The sequence below is a fragment of the Dendrobates tinctorius genome, unplaced genomic scaffold (assembly GCF_039654945.1).
Source record: "Dendrobates tinctorius isolate UK_male_01 unplaced genomic scaffold, ASM3965494v1 ptg000065l, whole genome shotgun sequence".
NCBI classification, from domain to species: domain Eukaryota; kingdom Metazoa; phylum Chordata; class Amphibia; order Anura; family Dendrobatidae; genus Dendrobates; species Dendrobates tinctorius.
The window spans coordinates 11450321-11471468 of record NW_027361733.1 but is presented as its reverse complement, the minus strand read 5'-3'; the positions used below and the strand labels follow the sequence as shown (position 1 = coordinate 11471468).

The 21148-nt window shown below is 46.0% G+C and overlaps 1 protein-coding gene and 1 long non-coding RNA gene across 4 annotated transcripts in view; one reads left to right on the top strand and one right to left on the bottom strand.

Moving 5' to 3' along the window:
- Window positions 1-21148, bottom strand: part of LOC141094722 (uncharacterized) — a 191900-nt gene that overhangs the window by 15867 nt on the left and 154885 nt on the right. The window contains exon 1 of one of the 2 annotated variants that reach the window (XR_012233162.1): window positions 11309-11724. The exons of the other annotated variant lie outside the window; for it this stretch is intronic. This is a non-coding gene — a long non-coding RNA (uncharacterized lncRNA). Of the gene's footprint in view, window positions 1-11308; window positions 11725-21148 lie in introns of those variants that run through there. 2 annotated transcript variants of the gene reach the window in all.
- ZFP64 (ZFP64 zinc finger protein) overlaps window positions 6155-21148 on the top strand; it is a 31921-nt gene continuing 16927 nt past the window's right edge. Inside the window, exons 1-5 of one of the 2 annotated variants that reach the window (XM_073580618.1) lie at window positions 6155-6410; window positions 12327-12560; window positions 14173-14325; window positions 14817-14879; window positions 17012-17263. In XM_073580618.1, coding sequence (XP_073436719.1) covers window positions 6368-6410; window positions 12327-12560; window positions 14173-14325; window positions 14817-14879; window positions 17012-17263 — 745 coding nt within the window. In that variant the 5' untranslated portion in view covers window positions 6155-6367. The other variant, XM_073580619.1, reaches the window with a different exon arrangement.

Below are 21148 nucleotides of genomic sequence, written 5' to 3'. Positions count from 1 at the left end.
TACGGTGCCCTAGACCCCTTGTCTCAGCCGGAGAACTACATAAGCCTAAAGAAGGAAAGGGGAAATCTAAACTGCCCCAGAGCAGACCCCAAAGCAATAGACAACCCCCAACATGTATTGTCGGTGAAAAACAGATGAAAACACAAACACAGACAGAAAGACAGGCTGAGCAAACGATGGGGCCCAACTAACTAGATAGGACAGAAAAGATGCTGGCTGCAATCCGCAAAAAACCCTACAAAAATGTCCCAACCGTCTGATAGGAAAAAAGGCCCTGAAGTCGCTAGACTTCAAAATCACTATATCAGCACTCAGGTATATTCTGAAAACAGAGCAAAGAGATCAACTGATCAGAGACAAAAATGGAATTCAGCCAGTCCCAACCAGGACTGGCTGAATGCAAACACTAAGGAAACCAGACAAAATCTCATGGAATAATAGCAGGGCAAAAACTTAGCTTTTAGTAGACAGGAACTAAAACTGGATGCCAGAGCTCAGAGCAGAAAGGATCACCAGCAAACCCTGCAGGGCGTCGGCTGCCTTATATCCACTCAGAAATTCCAGATGTCCAATCACACTCCGCCTGTTCAGATAACAGGTTCTTCCCATCCCAATCAATTTCACTACCTCTCTTCACCAACAGAGGGAGTTCATCAGACATCAAAGGTGAAGGGGAAAATGAACTCACAACAGGGCGTACTGTTGTGAATTCCCTTGCTCAAAGTTCTGAGCCGAAGCTCCCTCTGGTGGTTACTGAGAGTAGTGGAGCTGGCCAGGTGGATGGAAGTTCTCCACCTGACGACAATAATTGGGAGCCTGGGATTACTGGCTGGGAGCATATAATTGAGCTGGCTGCTCTTGGAGGTTGCTGGTGATTTCCTTTGTGTGCATTTGGAGTTCTTTTGTCCCCAGCCTGATGTGCGTGGTTCAGCTAAGTAATTCTTTTGCTAATCCTTTGCATCTAATCAGGTTGTGTCTTTTTTTTGCTTTCTGTTTTGCTGCTAGGGTTCAGCATGTCCCCTGCTGGGGGCAGCGCTGGGCCCTGCTTCATATGTTGCAGCTTGTTCAGTCCCCTGTTATGTTAGTATCTTTTTGCTTTGCTGCCAGTGTATACCAGAGTGCTGATCTAGCGGGGGTGAGGTCATGTGACCTCAGGTTTTTTGTATATCAGAAGTGTTGGACTTTTTCAGGGTTTTGTGCATGATTGTGTGGCGCCCCTGAGGCTCAGTCACCACAGAGGTACTGCACCTCCTCCTGAGGTGTGGTGCCCCACCATCCACGTAAGTTGGAGGCTCCTGACCACGCTCCAACACTCGCACACCACACAACAGAGTAGTTCAGCAAAGCCACATTGCGGCTCCCTGCTTGGAGTGTAGCAGAGCACCTTTGGTGGCTCCCTGCTTGGAACACAAAACGTGCTGGGAGGCGGGTGGAGTTGAGAATACATAAAAGAACGGGAACGTTTAGGATTACAGGTCAGTCTGGGAGAGGAAGCCACTCAGAGAGGAGTGAGGAAAGAAGATCCCTGAGAGAGGGATGGAGGAAGGAGGTGCTGCAGCAGACCTCAGTGACCTGGGTCTGCTGGCACGGGAAAGGAAAGAAGGAGAAAGACATTGAACTGAAACCTGATCTTCCATAAGAAAGAGAGATTAGTACGGAATGAAGGAGTAAAAGGGAACAGAGGACGTGGGTTAGGAGAAAACCCTGCCTAGAAGTTCTAAGCGCAAGGACGGGGCCCGGTCCCCGAGGTTGTATGGATGCTAATGGTCCTGCAGCAGACACCGGTGGAGTAGTGGGCTGTAAATGCACTACTCCCATCTAAGACTTGGGGGCACAACAGCAACTTGGATAGTGAGCCGGGACTCAGGAGTGAGGAGTCCCCGAAGCAGGCTACAGCTGTCTGCCGCACAAGTAGAGTTCTTGGGAACATCTGTCAGGAGGAACTCCAGTGTAACTCAGTACTAGGAGATCTTCACACTTAAAGGCGCTATAAGAGGAGACGTTCAGAAAGGTACATGTTGGCGGAGCGTTGGAAGGGAGCATCCCATCTGACCTGGAGGTTGATTGAGCCTCTGACCCGGAGGACCCAGTATGGAGGCAGGCACCTGTGTGTACTACAGACTGTGAGTAAAGCTTTGGAACTGCAAGCCCTTGTGTCCTCCATTGATTCTTGCGTCAACACACCCAGCACTGCTACATCTGGGTACCAACTTCCACACCGCTTGTGCCTCTCCTCTAACTCCACATCTACACTGCCCTGGGGCTATAGCTTCACCTGTGGGGATCTTCACCATCTTGGCTGCAACACACCACCAGCCCCAGAGGATCTGCAAGGAGCGTCGGCTTAACATTTCAGTTGCCGAACACCACAGGTGGCGTCACGAACTATTCCATTAATTACATTCCACCATTCAAACTCCCCCTATTAATTGGGCACCCAGGGAGAGCGACCCAATTGCAGACAGTATTTTTCCTGCCCTGTCCTGTCTAGACAGCTTGGGCCACACTGTTTGCTCAGTCTGTTCTCTGCCTGTGTTTGTGTCTCATCTTGTCTCACCGACAATATATGTTTGGGGGCTGTCTATTCCTTTGAGGATCTGCTCCGGGGCAGTTTAGATTTCATCTTTCTGTCTTTAGGCTTAGTTAGTCCTCCGGCTGTGACAAAGCCTCTAGGGCATCGTAGGAACGCTCCACGGCTACTGCTAGTTGTGTGGATAGGATCAGGGGTCTGCAATCTGCCTAGTTACCAACCTCTCTGGTCTTCTGGTGGCTTAGCATGTTCCTGCCATCCTCCTCGGTGACCCATTCATAACAGTCACCTTACAATAGCAAGGTGACATTAACCCCTTATTACCCCATATGCCACCGCTACACAACAGTGGGAAGAGAGGGGCTAAGTGCCGGAATTGGCGCATCGTACAGATGCGGCATTTATGGGGCGGCTGCGGGCTGGTGTTTGTTTTCAAACAACTTTATTGTTTTTTTTTTAAATAAACAGGGTAGGGAAAGGAAGGTAGGAAGGGAGTGGGGAATAAACAACCTTGTACAGGTACGGAAAAATTTTTTAAAAACTAGAGAACCCACAAACAGGCATAGAATAACAACATAAAAGAAAAAAAAAATCGCCAATCCTTATTATGGGGAAACATTCTTGGAAGGAGATACAGCATCCCAGTACTAAAGCGCGGGCTGGTGTTTGTAACCAGGGGGGCCATCCATGGCCCCTTCCTAGGCTATGAATATCAGCCCGCAACTGTCTGCATAGCCTTTCTGGCTATAAAACATAGGGGGACCCCATGACATTTTTTGGGGGGTCCCCCTATTTTAATAGCCAGTAAAGTAAAGACTATGCAGACAGCTGTGGGCTGATATTCATAGCCTGGGAAGATCCATGGGTATTATCCCCTTCCCAGTCTACAAATATTGGCCCCCAGCCATCGGCTTTCCCTCTCTGGCGCAGAAAATTGCTTAAGAGCCCACGCAATCTTTTTTTCCATTTAACAGATATTGCATTTAAGGCCGGGGTCACACTTTACGAGAAACTCGCACGAGTCTAGCACCTCAATATGCGGCACTGCCACCAGCACATGGGACTGGAAGGTGTGGCTGCATGTATTTCTATGCAGCTGAACGCTCCGGTCCGAGTGCCGGTGGCACTGCTGGGTATTGAGGTGCGAGACTCGTGCGAGGTCTTGTAAAGTGTGACCCCTGCATAACACAGATTTTTTTCTATTGATAGATACATCTATATCTATAGATATATCTATCTCATTCCTTCTATCTATCTATCTCATTAGATATGGGATAGATATGTGATGGAATGAGATAGAAGGAATGAGATAGACAGATATCTCTATACATAGATATATCGATAGATATTTTGATAGATGGATATATCGATAGATCTATCTATGTATCTATAGATATATCTATATATCTATCTCATTCCTTCTATCTATCCCATATCTATCTATCTATAGATATATGGGATAGATATGTGATGTATAGATAGATAAATGGAATGAGATAGCTATTTATCTATCTATCTGTGTGTGTAAAGGAGTGTGGGTTGGACAAATGTAAAAGAGGAGGTTGGACAAGAAATGACATCTTTTTTTTTTGTTAAATAACATATCTTTATTTAGCTTACAAAACCGCATACAATAAACATGGAAAAAAATCCATGAAATTCCGCATGAAAAAAACGCATGAAAATCCGCATCATAAACGCGTGGATTTTTACCTGCGTTTTCTGCCAAGAGGTGCAGATTCTGTGCAGAAAATTCTGCAGGCAAATCTGCAATGTGTGCACACAGCCTTAGACAGTACTGTGGCCCTTACCCTTGTAGTCATCTGCAGTATATGGACTAGGGGCAGTGGAAGGTACTGGAGACCGACCACTGTCACCAGAAGATGGGATATTGTTATTTGCTGGACACCATTAAGGCTATGTGCACACGCTGCGGATTCACCTGCGGGTTTTTCAGCGCGGATCAGCAGGTAAAACCGCAGGTAAAGCGACCTGCAGTTTTCCTGCGGATTTGCCTGTGGTTTTCCCCTGTGGTTTGACACCAGGACAATGGAACAGGTGCCAAACCGCTGCGAAATCCGCAGAAAGAATTGACATGCTGCGGTTTGTAAACCACAGCAAAACCGCGCTGAAAAAAATGCAGCGTGAGCACAGCGGTTTTGAAAACCCATAGGATAACATGGTACTGTACCATGTCTGCAGAACTGCTGCGGATCCGCAGGGCCAAAAACGCTGCGGAACCGCAGCAGAATCCGCAGCGTCTGCACATAGCCTAATAAGGACACAGCTTCGGCCATTGTCGGCGCCTTCGAGTTTGCAGCAGGAGCTGCAGTTTAAGGACTGCCTTACATCTGTGCTAACAAACTGCCGTTATCTGAACCATTGTTATATCCTTTGCCTTAATGTACCGTTTGTCTGCCCTGTCGAACCATTTATCTGCATGGAGTATTCCCCTGTAAATAAACCTGTTAACCCTTGCTCTGCCTTGCTCCTTTCACTGCTTCCCACGTTCCCGCTTGTCATCTTACGCAGTCTCACATGCTGCTTTGCTACACACGGATTTCACAGGGACAAGTATTGGGGTGTGTTCAAGATGAGGTTTCATTAGCAGTTTTTGGAGAGTTCTCCAAAATCCTCCTCAAAAATGCAAAACTCTTCAAAACCTTGGTGCTTCCGCTCAGGGTCTATGTGCACACAGTTTTTCGGGGAGGTTTTGGAGCTGAAACTGAGAAGAAGCTCTTCAAATTCCCCTCAAAAATTGAAAACTCCTTACAAATTTGGAGGTTCCAGTGTTTATATGCACATGTAGTTTTTCAGGGAAGTTTTGGAGCAGATAGAGTGGAAACTCTTCAGATTATCCTAACAAATGCAAAACTTCCCAAAAACTTGCAGGTTAAACTTCAGGCCGTGTGCACACGTTGTGGATTCTGCTGCGGATCCGCAGCGTTTTTGGCCCTGTTTTAGGCCAGTTTCTGCTGCGGTGTACAGTACCACTATAGTCAATGGAAAGTGAAAAACACAGTGCACATGCTGCCGATTTTTCCGCACGGATTTGCTGCGGCTTTAAATCCGCAGCATGTCATTTCTTTGTGTGGAATCCGCAGCGGTTTTACACCTGCTCCATTGTCCAGGTGTCAAACCGCAGGCAAAACGCAGGTCTGCGGAATTTTCCAAATTCGCGTGGAAAAGTCCCTAGCACCATCCACAACGTGCGCACGTGGCCCAAGTGTTTATATGCACGTGGAATTTTTCACGGAGGTTTTGGAGCAGAAACTGAGAGGAAACTCTTCAAATTCTCCTCAAAAATGCAAAACTCTTCAAAAACTCGGCGGTTCCGCTCAGTGCACACCGAGCTTTTTGCAGCAGGAATTGAAAGGAAACGCTTGAAATCTGCCACAAAACTCAGAATCTTGGCGCTTACGCTCACCATCTATGTGCAGAGGGGTTTTTTTTTTGGGGGGGGGGGGGGGAGTTTTGTAGCAGAAACTGAGAGGAAACTTTTCAATTTCTCCTCAAAAAATGCAAAACTCCTTAAAAATTTGGAGGTTCTGCTCATTCCTCCCCCCCCCAAAAAAAGGTAGTTAAGAGGGTCGGTGTCAACACAGCCGGCTCCAAAAGCTCAGCATACAGTCTGACACAAACACGTGTGTCAGCAGCTGCTGTCTCGGAGCCCTCCCACCCATGTGACGGATCACATGAGCCTGACATCATCGCAGGTCCTTCATGCTCCTCGGATCTAGCATCTAGCATTAATAACAGCTATGTGTGGCCTTACAGTCCCCTGACACTCCCCTACAACACCCCACAGTCAGCGGCAGGGGGTCCAGGGGGGCAGCCATGAACCCCAGCGCGGCCGCCGAGGGATTTCCCACTGTTCAGTGTGAGTATTGGGGGAGTGTGCAGGTTCCAGGGCGCCGCTCTGGGCGCAAAGTGTTAAGTGGTTAACCCTGGAACATGGCTGCAGTTATAAGGGAGAGCTGCTTCCCACTGATAGCATGTCCAAGGCAGCTCCCGGGGTGCAGCAGGGCGGGTAATGGGGGGTCTGGATATAAAGTATCTCTGTGTGTCCAAAGTTTACACATGGTTTTCTTAATGTAAAAACAAATAAGGGTCTGATTCATTATTTATTATTTTATTTATCATCACTTTTCTGTTTCTTGTATCAATTGGCTTTTTTTTGCTCCAAATTCTTCAAAACGGAGCATGTGGTTCACAAATTTTTCACCGTTGGCCTGTTTTTTTTTTGTTTTGTTTTTTTTTTTTAAATTTGACATTCAGATGCTTTCACCTGGTTTCACTTTTTGAAAAAATTTTCGCTACAAACTTCCTACAGTCCGCCACACATCCCTCCCTGGAGCGATTTTATGTAACGCAGCTACAATTGCGACATTTGGTACAAAAAAAAAGTCACAAACAAGTTTAAGAAGACAAAATAGTAGGTTTTTTTTTTACTTTACAAAGAAATTCATTAGCTGCGGACACCTTTTTGAAGAATTTGGTGCAAAAAAAAAAAAAAAAACCAGCAATGAATACAAGACACAAAAAGGAAAATGATTAAAAAAAAAAAAAAAAAAAGCGCAAATGATGAATTGGTTTATGTACTCCATTATGGTACTGGAGTACAATGGGGCACAAATTGGGCGACATGTTGAAAAGTTGCAAATGATGAATTAGGCTAAAACATCTGGGTAATAAAAACCATGGCCATAGTGCTGAGGAACGGAAAAATAATCAGATGAAAGCACTTAAAGGGAACCTGTCAGCAGGATTGTGCACAGTAACCTACAGGCAGTGTCAGGTCGGCGCCGTTATACCAAGTAAATTGACACCTTGGTTGATGAAATCCGTCGTGTGGTTGTTGTTTAATCATTATTTTCAGTTTTGAGTTAATGATATGCTCGTGCTCTGGGGCGGCCTGTGGGGGGTCTTCATGTGGTGCTCGGCTTTATTATTATTATTATTTATTGTTATAGCGCCATTTAGTCCATGGCGCTTTACATGTGAGGAGGGGTATACATAATAAATACAAGTACAGTAATGTTAAACAATACAAGTCATAACTGGTACAGGAGGAGAGAGGACCCTGCCCGCGAAGGCTCACAATCTACAATGGGATGGGTGAAAATACAGTAGGCGAGGGTAGAGCTGGTCATGCAGCGGTTTGGTCGATCGGTGGTTACTGCAGGTTATAGGCTTGTCGGAAGAGGTGGGTCTTCAGGTTCTTTTTGAAGGTTTCGATGGTAGGTGAGAGTCTGATATGTTGTGGTAGAGAGTTCCAGAGTAGGGGGGATGCGCGAGAGAAATCTTGTATGCGATTGTGGGAAGAGGAGATAAGAGGGGAGTAAAGAAGGAGATCTTGTGAGGATCGGAGGTTGCGTGCAGGAAAGTACCGGGAGACGAGGTCACAGATGTATGGAGGAGCCAGGTTGTGGATGGCTTTGTATGTCATGGTTAGGGTTTTGTACTGGAGTCTCTGGGCAATGGGGAGCCTGTGAAGGGATTGACAGAGGGGAGAAGCTGGGGAATAGCGGGGGGACAGGTGGATTAGTCGGGTAGCAGAGTTTAGAATAGATTGGAGGGGTGCGAGAGTGTTCGAGGGGAGGCCACTGAACAGGAGGTTGCAGTAGTCAAGGCGAGAGATGATGAGGGCATGGACTAGGGTTTTTGCAGATTTTTGGTTGAGGAATGAACGGATTCGTGAAATATTTTTGAGTTGAAGTCGGCAGGAAGTGGAAAGGGCTTGGATATGTGGTTTGAAGGAGAGATCAGCGTCAAGGATTACCCCGAGGCAGCGAGCTTGTGGGACTGGGGAGAGTGGGCAGCCATTTACTGTAATGGATAGGTTCTTTGGGGGGGTCACGTGAGATGGGGGAAAGATGATGAATTTTGTTTTGTCCATGTTAAGTTTCAGAAATCTAGCGGAGAAGAAGGATGAAATAGTGGACAGACATTGAGGGATTCTGGTTAGTAGGGAGGTGATATCTGGTCCAGAGATGTAGATCTGTGTGTCATCAGCATAGAGATGATACTGAAAGCCATGAGATTCTATGAGCTGTCCCAGGCCAAAGGTGTAAATGGAGAAGAGCAGGGGTCCTAGGACTGAACCTTGTGGGACTCCGACAGATAGGGAGCGAGGTGAGGAGGTGGTGTATGAGTGGGAGACGCGGAATGTCCGGTCTGTTAGGTATGATGAGATCCAGGATAGTGCCAAGTCTGTGATGCCAAGGGATGAGGGGGTCTGTAATAATAGGGAATGGTCCACTGTGTCAAAGGCAGCCGACAGGTCCAGGAGGAGGAGGACAGAGTAGTGTCGCTTGCTCTTGGCGGTTAAGAGGTCATTGGTGACCTTAGTAAGGGCAGTTTCAGTGGAGTGGTGTGACCGGAAGCCAGATTGTAAGCGGTCGAAGAGGGAGCAAGAAGAGAGATGGGAGGACAGTTCAAGGTAGACGTGTTGTTCCAGTAGCTTGGAGGCATAGGGGAGAAGTGATATAGGGCGATAGCTAGATACAGAGGATGGGTCAAGAGAGGGCTTTTTGAGGATAGGTGTGATGGAGGCATGTTTAAAGCTTAAGGGGAAAACACCAGTTGTTAGTGATAGGTTGAAGAGATGGGTTAGGGTTGGGATGAAGACTGTGGTGAGGTTTGGGATGAAGTGGGATGGGACCGGGTCAAGTGCACAGGTGGTGAGATGTGATCTTGAGAGTAGAGTGGAGAGTCGATCTTCTGTAATGGTGGAGAAGTTGGTTTTGGAGGTGGAGGGCTGGGAAGTCAGGAGGAAGGGCTCTGGGGGTTGTTGACCAAAACTGTCTCTGATGTTATTAATCTTCTGCTTGAAAAACGAGGCAAAGTCTTCAGCTGAGATGAGTGGGGAGGGAGGAGGTGCTGGGGAATGGAGGAGAGAATTGAAGGTGTTGAATAACTGTTTAGGGTTGTGAGACAGGGAGGATATGAGAGATGAGAAGTAGGTTTGTTTAGCTGTGGCGAGTGTGGTCTTGAAAGTAGTGAGGGACTGTTTGATTGCGATGAAGTGCTCGTTGGAGTGGGATCTTTTCCATCTGCGCTCAGCAGCTCTGGAAGCTCGCCTCAGTTCTTTGGTCAGGCTGGTGTGCCAGGGCTGTCTGTTGATTTTGCGAGCTTTGGTATGTGTAAGTGGGGCAGCAGATTCCAAAACTACAGCTATTGTGGTGTTATATAGAGCAGCAGCGTCATCCGCATTGTGTAAGGAACTTATATCTGTGAGAGGGAGGAGGGATTCCGAGAATCAATGTAGGTCAAGGTGTTTAAGATTTCTGCGAGGGTGTGAAAGTTTGTGGGATGGGGATTGTAGACATGGAGTGGTCAGAGAGAGGAAGAGGTGAGTTAGAGAGGTTAGATAGGGAGCAGAGGCAGGTGAAGATGAGGTCGAGTGTGTGGCCATCTTTGTGGGTGGCTGTAGAAGACCATTGAGTGAGGCCGAAGGAGGAAGTGAGAGATAGAAGTTTATTGGCAGCTGAGAGGGAAGTGTCAATGGGGATGTTGAAGTCGCCCATGATGATAGTAGGGATGTCCGCGGAAAGGAAATGAAGTAGCCAGGTGGTGAAGTGGTCAAAGAAGGTGGTGGCTGGCTCTGGAGGGCGGTATATGACAGCTAGTTGGAGGTTGGAGGGGGAGTACATGTGCACAGAGTGCACCTCAAAGGAAGAGTATTCATCTGTATGGCTTCTGACAGGTCACTGATCCCTCACTGACCTGCCCCCTAGATTACATAATGAGTAATTTTATATATATATATATATATATATATATATATATATATATACATACACACATCTGCAGCTGGCGGCGGCGCCTGTGCTGTAGCATGATCGCAGGTGTAATGTGCAGTTCATAATTTTATATCATGCTATTAATACATTTATCAGAAAAAAAAATGTAATAACAATGGTGCCAACCACACCTGCATACATAAAAGTCAGTATGGGGTAAGGAGGGGCACTAGAATCCATTTATGCAAAAAAAACAAAAAAAAAAGGTTTGCACATTTTGTAAAATGCCCAGTGATAAATAGGCCACAAACATTCCATAACCCAAAACCTTAACCGCAATGACAAACATAAAAAAGGCGAATATATACTGAATAGACTGGAAAAAAAAGTCACAAAAAAAGAATGTGCTGCAAATTAAAAAAAAAAAAACTAGACAAAAAAGGCCCAATTTATTATTGCATTTGTGCCTTTTGAGTTAATGCAATTTTTGGATGTGGATTTTTCAGCCAGAAAAAAAATCAATGTAAAAAACTTCTGTGTGAACATACTCTATGGCCGGGATCACACTACCATATGTGATGCCAGAAACTCGCACTAACACCCGGCGCTACCGCCGGCACTTGGGACCGGAGCTGCGGCTGCATGTATTTCTATACAGCCGCAGCGCCGGGTGTTGATGCGAGAAACTCGTGCGAGTTTCTCACATCACACACGATTGTGTTATCCCGGCCTAAGTGTCCGATTCCTTAAGTTTGAAGTGCCCGCTAGTCTCAATAATGGACGAGCAGGAATAAGATGTGCCAAATTGATTAAGAAGCATATCAGTTTAGCAGATCTTACCAGGGCTGGTATGAAAACGCCAACAGTATTGCTCAAGTTTGAGTTGCACAAACGTTTTTGCAACTTTTCAAATATCCAAGGGATATGATATAACCTTCTGATTGGTAGGGGTCCCACTTGATTTGGAAGCTCCTATACAAGTGAATGGAAAGATGCATATGCATACATGCATATGCAGAAAATGGAGGCATACTTGCGTTCCAGGGTGATCTAGCACTGGCTGCTCCTGAGGTCTGGGCTGGATCCAGAAGCAATGTGCGCTCCATTTGAAAGTCAGAGGACCCCAGCAGCACGTGGCTGGCTGCAGCGGTCAGGTAACAGGCGCATCATCAGGTGCACAATCTAGCCTGTCAGTTGGAGCTCTATGAGTATTCAGCAGTCTTATACATGTGCAAACTGTAAGGAGCGAATGATCGCTAATATGATTGTTGTTCACCACAGAGTATCAGATTCTCAGCAGCCCTTCCCGGTTTCGATATGATAATGATTTATAGTCCATATAAAATATGTGCCAACAATTGGCCATTTGCCCGTTTTTGGCCGGTTGCCAGCACGATTACATTGAGAATGATCGGAAATGGTTCTTCATAAGACATTTGGTTCAGTTGATCATCGGCCCTCAGTATGTGGAAGGACCTAGGCATAGACTTCCATTGCATGTGGGGATCCCATCCCAGGTTTTGGCTCCACTTATCTTCTGGAAAGTCAGTCTGGCTACTATAGTGGGCAAGTGAGTGATGCAGGAGATTTTTATTAGTCAGTGCAGTCATATTAGACTATGTGCACACATTGAGTACTTGCAGCAGATTTTTCTGCACCAAAAACTTGTACTTTGGATGAAGAAACAAGGCTTAAAATGTACGTGTTTTTGACAAGTGTTTTTTTTTCCCATTCATTTGTATGGGTGAAAATCGCTGGAAAACCACTGAACGAACAGACCTGCTGGAGATGTGGTGGTTCAAATCTGCAAGGAAAAAATAAGCAGCGTGCGCAGGAAATATCAGAAACTTCATTTACTTCGCTGATGCTGTAAAACACTGTATTTTGTTAACGAAAAAAATGCAGCAAAAACGCAACATGTGAACAGGCCCTTAATGAGTATATTGAGCTATAGTTCTAAAAGCAATAATGATAATTGGGATTCTAGATTTCACCATGTTCAGGTCACGCCTGGTTGGTAGATGTAGTAATTGCCTTTCTATCATATTTAGTTTCAGGAGGGGCCACAGTGCTGGTGGAACTCACGGCTGACATACACATCTGTGGCCTCTGCAAGACCCAGTTCAATAACTTGGACGCTTTTGTGGCACATAAGCAGAGTGGCTGCCACCTTACCAGTGCTGCCACTGGAGGAGCGAGCACCGTACAGTTTGTATCAGCGGACACAGTGACTCCAACTCAGACATCGGCGCGGACCATCACTTCAGAGACTCAGACCATCACCGGTGAGCAAATCCACCCAGGGAAAGGATTCCCTGATAGTGGGGAGAGGGGAAAAGAAGAATGAGTTTTCACCCAGGTGCAGACATATCATTGGTGCAATCAGTGCAGTCGCACAGGGGCCCAAGAGGTAAGGGGGCCACTACCACCTCCAAAGCAGGTGTAATTGTGCATTATGATGACCTATTGGATGGCAAAGGGCCCATATACTATTCTTGCACATGGGCCCACTTCTGTTTGTGTCTGCCAGAACAGTTATAATCCACTTTTGTGTTTCAAGGTCTTTGCTTGCTCTCAGCAAATAGATTTTTTTTCTGGCTCATCCTTCCTGACCTAGTCCTGCTCACTTAATCCGCTGTTATTGTAGCTGTCACGGTCCATTTTTGGAGCCGTGGCAGAATGTGGATTCTTATAGAAACCTTTTTCCTTTTTCCCCCGGTGGCAGCTGGGGTTTACTACAACTGTAATTGTTTTGGTGCTGGTTTTGCCCCCGGTAGCCGCTGGGGTTACTACACGTTTGAATTAACCAACAGGTGATGACTACTCCCCCCTCCTTCCTATAAAAGGTCATCATGTGCAGTAAATCACTGTTGGTAATATTGTTCATTTGTTATCCAACCATTGTAAGCTTGCGAGCAGGGTCCTCATTCCTCTTGGTATCTGTTATGATCTATGTGATTATTGTTATGCTGTAATGTCCATTGTCTGTACAAGTCCCCTCTGAAATGTAAAGTGCTGCGGAATATGTCGGCGCTATAGAAATAAAATTTATTATTATTATTATTATTATTATTATTATTAAGACTGGACCTACCTGGTGGAGAGGGGGTTCAGCTTGTCTGGAGCAGTGGAGTTGCTGCTGGATGCTGATCGGATCCTTACTCTGTTGCTTGGAGCATTTGCAGCAGAGCAAAGCTAAGTTTTGGGTTTTAGTTGCTTTAACCCCGTGGTGTCTGTTTTATTTTCCTTTGTGAGTTATTGGGTGCAGTTCACTTTATTCCCTGTCTCACCTCCTCGGGAGGGGGTTGGGGGTTTAGCTCAGGGCTAAACAGGAGATAGGGACAGGTCGGGGACTTGGGCCTCACTACCTTCAAGTGTACACCCAAGTTAAGGAGAGTCAGGGCACCCCCTTATCCTGAGGGGCAGTTCAGGGGCCCAGGTTCCACGTCTCCTGCTTTGTCGCAACTGCCCCGTGACAGTAGCACTGAAGCCACATCATCTACTTTTTATTTCCACTGATTCGTAATTGTGAGACTGTAACAAACACTCAGCCGCGTGAGACGTATTAGATCGCGATACATTTTCAGCTTCTGGGTGTAAAGATCAGTGATCCCATTCACTGACAGCATGGAGAGGTCTTGAAAATGTTACGGAATTTAAGCACAATTTTTTCTTTGCATTATTCACTGATTATTTACAGGTGAGAGGGATGCTTTTGTTTAATTCTGTTTTTAAGAGTCCTGTATGGAAAAAAAAATCAGGACAATTTCAGGGGTGACGAACCCCCATGTTGGATGGTGAGAGGTGCAGGGTCGGATGGGATCGTCTGGGGGAGCACAGATGGATTGAAGGTTTGCCGGTATTTGCAGTAAGTCTTGTCACTTATTTATTTTTCAGTTTCTGCTCCAGAATTTGTCTTTGAACATGGATATCAAACATTTTTGCCGAGTGAAGGTCCGGTGTCCCAAAGCGTCTCCATAGCCACAAAGTGTCGCTCCAGAAAAGTGTCTGCGTCCTTGTCCCAGAAGAAACAGAGCTGTCACTACCCAGGTGATGGGGGCTGATATTCAGAGGACTGGGCTATATATTATTTACAGGCTCAAATGCATTATATTAATCCCATACAGCGCTCTGTGCGCCTTCTCAATCAGTTTTTCTGAGTGGTTGATGTGTGTATATTTAACTGTATATTTAACTGTATATACTTTATATAATTATACAGTTGTGCTCAAAAGTTTACATACCCTGGCAGAATATTTGCTTTCTTGGCCTTTTTCAAGAGAATATGATTGATAACACCAAAACTTTTTTTCCACTCATGGTTAGTGGTTGTGTGAAGCCATTTATTATCACACTACTGTGTTTTCTCTTTTTAAATCATAATGACAACCTCCCAAGAAATCATTCATATTATAATAGAAAAGGGGTGCACATGTACCTGAGCATGGAGCCGCTACAAAAAAGCTTCTATATAGGTTGTATATAGACTTAGTCAGTAAATTAATGTGTACATTTTCTTCCATCAACATCTGTAAATCTAGGCTGTCCGTTCAAGACCGCCTATGGAATGAAAGACATGGAGCGTCACTTGAGGACCCATACAGGTATTACTTCAGAATGAGGTCAGACAAACCTTCATTTATCTTTTATTCCAGCACTGGAGTCATTTAACCATAGGCTGTCTTCACATGTCACGGTTGTTTATCACATTTTTGCACCATACTACATACTATAAAACCTTTGTGTTTCGCTGCTATTTTGTGAAAATGGTGGCACAAACGTAGCCTCAGGACGCCTTCACCTTTGTGTGTGGGAAAAAAATGGATCTTTTCACTTTGTTCTGTTTTGTATTCTTTTTTTTCGTTCCAATTTGTTTTCTGTTTAATCCGTATTTTGTTTTTGACAAATGATTACGGTCATTTTTTTTTTGTTTCGCTGTATTTGTAAGTTGGCAGGAATATGTTCTATTCAGCTCATTGACTTCTACGGCCTAAAAAATGGCACTTTATACAGCTCTAGAGCCACACATTGGAAAAAAAAGCAAATGTGCAGTTAACAAAAAGGGTAGTTGTGAATAAAAACACAAGATACAGTGCAAAAATATCATTATTATACAGTAGATCCATAATAAATAAGTGTGAAAGGGGTTTCCGGTTCCTCAGGTGCAGATTACTTAAAAAAAAAAAAAAAAAAAAAAACAGAACAAACCCTGTTTTACTCACCCTGTGCAGGACCAGCACTTTATCTGTTCCTCTGCTCCCGGTATCTGGCTGCAGCGCTGTAGACGATAACAGCGACTGTGCCCGTGTTGAAGGCACGCACGAGCCGCCACGCTTACTGATTGGCTGCAGACAGTATCAGACTCATGGAGCAGTGATGGAGACTCAGTGCTGGACTGGGGGAGGGTGATTAAAGCATAGTTTGATTTTTTTTTTTTTTTTTGCTTGTTTTTTTAAACTGCCATTGGGGAACAAGTGTTTAACCAGAAAATCCCTTTAGGCTATGTGCCCACGTAGTGTTTTTCAAGCGTTTTTTTCCTAAGCAGAAACGCATGCCCTTGCCAGGGAAAACGCATGCGCTTTTTGACACGCGTTTTTGACGCGATTGTCAAGCGTTTTGACATGCGTTTTCCTATGCGTTTTTGCAATTACAGTGTATGTCTGCGGAATTGCATGCGATTCCACACAGTTAATGAACATGCTGCGTTTTTTTCCGCTAAGGCTACTTTCACACTTGCGTTATTTTGCTGCGCGTTTTTTGCACACACAAACGCATGAAAAAAATGCATCTTGCATTTGTGTGCGTTTTTTTTGCAGGTTTTGGTGCGTTTTTAAAAAAAAAATGCATTTTTTTGTGCATACGTGAGCATTACAAAGCGCACGTATGCGCACCCATAGGCTACAATGGGTGTTTTGCTGTAAAAAAAAATGCATTGCGTGCGCATGCGTTTTTTGGGGGCAAGTCGGACACACAAAAAATGCAACAGGATACATTTTGTGCGACCGAGCGCACACTACAAAAAACCGCATGTGCATACAAACGCGTACAAACGCATGTGTATGCGCACCTATGTGCACCCATGTTAAAGTATAGGGGAAAAAACGCAAGTGTGAAACCAGCCTAAGCGTTTCCGCAGCGGAAAAAAACGCACATTTAGCACAGCATGCGTTTTCCATTCTATTACATTAGATGCTTTTCTTAAGTGTTTCCGCAGCAGAAACGCTTGTCTAAAAGCGCTGCGGAAACGCTTAAAAAGCGCAACGTGGGCACACAGCCTTAATGTAGCATTTGTAGAATTGCAACCAAAATGTATTATTACTAGTGGTGATGAGCGAATGTGCTCGAATTAGGAGTTATCTGAGCATGCTCAGGTGCTAACCGACTGTCTTCGGCATGCTCGAATAATATGTTCGAATCCCCATGGCTCCATATCTCGCTGCTGTTCAACAGCCGAAAAATTAATGAACCTCTTGCACCATTTTGAAGAATATGGTTCAAAAAAATACCAATGAGTGCCACAAGACAAGGAATGAAAAGTGACTTAAAAAAATACAAATGGTGAATTGGGGCCTATGTGTGATACATAATAGTTGGCTACATGCTGGTTGAGAATGTGATGTCCTCAGTGCTGCCTGCTCAGGAATCAGAAACCTCCTGCTGACAAAGACAAATAAAGTAATAAATAGAAGAATTGCCGTGGCATTCTCATTCCAACGTTCGTCTCATTTGCCCCCAGGAGCCAAGCCACACAAGTGTCAGACATGCGGGAAGTGCTTCAGCCGGAAGGATAAGCTTAAGACGCACATGCGATCGCACACCGGAGAGAAGCCGTATAAATGTAAGGAATGCGACTACAGTGCAGCAGACAGTAGCAGTCTCTGCAAACACCAGCGTATTCACACAGATGAGCGCCCCTTCAAGTGCCAGATCTGCCCGTACGCCAGCCGCAATTCTAGCCAGCTGACTGTACACCTGCGCTCGCACACCGGTAAGAGCCTCTATGTAAACTGAAGATTCAACTCTTGGTATGTAGTCTACAGTAGCTTAAAGAGTAACCATCATTGTATTTTTTTTCTATAAATTAAGAGTGCATGTGAAAATAAGAAACTTTGTCATATATCTTATTAGACAATTCTGATTTTTTTTTTCTCCTGAACAGATCATTAATTCTCAAATCACAGATAAAATTTGTCTTCTATGATTTTCCCTTTACTGAGAAAGCAGATGACAGTTGGTTCTAATAAAGTTCTATGGAGGAGGAGGAGCTTGAGGCAGACACAGACATTCTGCTGCACATTCTCCTGAAAGAACAGTTACAATTTAAATAATTCCCCAAAATAAACTGCTACCGTGATACTGTTTAGAAAAAAAAACGTGAGCAGGTTACCTTTAAAGGGTTCTCCTGTGAGATGCATATATATGACTTATACATAGAATAGGTGGAAAAGGTCTGATGGTTGGGGACCGTACTGATCACATGAAGGCAGGGTGATGCCTTGTTCCCCAATGAACCACATGGTTGAACATGACTGCTGCTCAATAAATGCAAGGTGGCTACCGGACACCTAGTTGATGGGAGATATGCATCATAGGTGGTTGTCCTCTGTGATGTAAACCTGGAGTAATGTTCCAGTGCACATAGCACTAAGAAGCTTGTTCGGTGCACCTGTTCCAGGTTTACGGGCAGCCTGAGAGATGGTTGGTCTGGCTGCCCACATACCCAACCCCCCCACATGATAAAATGGAGTCTGTTTGTTTGACAAATGGTCTGTTTCTGGAGGTGAGAAGACCTCCTATGTGATGTCTCCAGACTGAGCCCATATAGAGGATGCTATCCAGCAGAGGCGTATCTAGGCTTCCTGGCACCCGGGGCAAGAATTTGGTTCGGCGCCCCCCCCCCCCCACACTAAGTACATATGCGACTTGCACACTTAGCCATGTACCCACGAGCTGCTCTCCCTAATGCTCTCAATGTTCAGTAAAAAACTGAAAGCAGGAAGAGAAGCTCATTGTCAAGTATGAAAATCGCATATGAGTGAAGTGTCCGTGTGATGACTACTGGAACCTGCAGAGCTGAATCCTGACATTGCAGCTTCTGAATTCTCACAACTAATGCACTGCACACTTTTAGGATTCTCCCTTGCTGATGTCAGCACAAGTATGTGATTTATATACTTCTGGCCACACTCCGACTAGACGTGCTCGGCCTCGCTCCGTTCATTCTCATTGAGTGAGGCCACACATGTCTAGTCAGCATGTGACCGCATGTATGTAAATTACCAGCACGAGAGAATCCTGACAGTGTGCAGTGAGCACTGTGAGAATTCAGAAGTCTGCAGTCACATAGAATGACTGCAGACTCCGTACAAACCTGGAAAACCCCTGTAATGCTCCTAACAAATAAAAACATGAGAATAAGTCAGTATCACAAATAACATTTCCATCCAGGTACCTTATAGATGACGTCTCTGGAGTCATTCTCCTTTTCTTCTTCTTGTCCAGACCTCATGATGAGTTTTCTCATCCACAGCCGTCTCTGTAGACTTCCATCTTCTCTGGTCTTCTGCAGCAAATCTCCACACGATGCCCTTAAAGATAGAAGTGTCATTATAATGCTCCTAAATAAAAATATCTGCAATATACTGTCGCCTCACACTATTCCCCTCCTTCCTCATACTGTCTCATCTAACATTCCTCTGTTCACCATACTGTCTCTTCATATATTTACCCCCTCACTCTATACCGACTCCCCATACTGTGTCCACATACATTAACCCGTTCGCTCCCCATACTGTCTGCACCCATCCCCCATACTGTTTCCTCATACATACTCTGTGTCCTCAAATCTCCCCACACACATTAAATTCCCCCATCCCCACTCCAAATCCCTCAGACACATTAAATACCCCCCATCCACACTCCAAATCCCTCACACACATTAAATAACCCCCCATCCCCACTCCCAAATCCCCCCCCACACATTATGTACCCCCTACTCCAAATCCCCCACATATTAACCCCATCCCTACTCATTAACCCCCCAAACAATAACCCCCATCCCCACTCATTAATTCCATCCCCATTCATTAACCCCCCGTCCATACTCCCAAATCCCCCAACACATTATGTACCCCCCCTCCAAATCCCCCACACATTAACCCCCCACACATTAATTCCATCCCCACTCATTAACCCTCCACAAATTAATTCCATCCCCACTCAATAACCCCCATCCCCACTCATTAACTTGCCACACATTAACCCCCATCCCCACTCATTAACCCCACACACATTAACCCCCATCCCCACTGTTTACCCCCCACACAGTAACCCCCATCCCCACTCTTTACCCCCCACACAGTAACCCCATCCCCACTTATTAACCCCCCCACTACACATTAACCCCATCCCCACTCATTAACCCCCCACACTGTAACCCCCATCCCCACTCTTTAACCCCCCCACACAGTAACCCCCATCCCCACTTATTAACCCCACTACACATTAACCCCATCCCCACTCTTTATCCCCCCCACACAGTAACCCCCATCCCCACTTATTAACCCCACTACACATTAACCCCATCCCCACTCTTTATCCCCCCACACAGTAACCCCCATCCCCACTCTTTAACCCCCCACACAGTAACCCCCATCCCCACTTATTAACCCCACTACACATTAACCCCATCCCCACTCTTTATCCCCCCCACACAGTAACCCCCATCCCCACTCTTTAACCCCCCACACAGTAACCCCCATCCCCACTTATTAACCCCACTACACATTAACCCCATCCCCACTCTTTATCCCCCCCACACAGTAACCCCCATCCCCACTCTTTAACCACCCCACACAGTAACCCCCATCCCCACTCTTTAACCCCCCACACAGTAACCCCATCCCCACTTATTAACCCCCCACTACACATTAACCCCATCCCCACTCATTAACCCCCCACACAGTAACCCCCATCCCCACTCTTTAACCCCCCCACACAGTAACCCCCATCCCCACTTATTAACCCCACTACACATTAACCCCATCCCCACTCTTTATCCCCCCACACAGTAACCCCCATCCCCACTTATTAACCCCACTACACATTAACCCCATCCCCACTCTTTATCCCCCCCACACAGTAACCCCCATCCCCACTTATTAACCCCACTACACATTAACCCCATCCCCACACAGTAACCCCATCCCCACTCTTTAACCCCACTACACATTAACCCCATCCCCACTCATTAACCCCCCACACACACATTAATCCCCATCCCCACATTAACCTTATCTCCACTCATTAACCCCCCCACGCATTAACCCCATCTCCACATTATCCCCATCCCCACTCATTAACCCCCATCACCACACATTAACACCCCCTATCTTCGGTGGTTTCTTCAGCTCCACATTGGAGCACACTTACCACCAGCGCTGAGCGTTCACTCCGGACGCCGGGGAGTGACGTCAGCAGTGTGATCACATGACCTGATCACGCTGCTGACGTCGCTCTAGCCCGGCGGTCAGAGCTGCAATTTTAATGGCGTCTATACAGACGCCAGTACAATTGTTCCCTGGGAGCCGGCACGCGCACCTTCTCTGCGCCAGCTGTCAGCTTGACAGCTGACACAGAGAACCGCCGACTCTCAGGCCGGGGGGGGAGGCGGCAGAACGCAGCCGCCAGGGAGGGACACTGCGGACCGCTGCATTAGGCGGCCCGACTGCGCCCCCCTGCTGGCTCCGCCCGGGGCAACTGCCCCGGCTGCCCCCCCCCCCTAGATACGCCCCTGCTATACATCCTGGGTGTCCTGTACTGTCTCTCTTGTGACTTTTTTTTGGAACTGTTTAGTTTGTTTTGCCAGCATTGA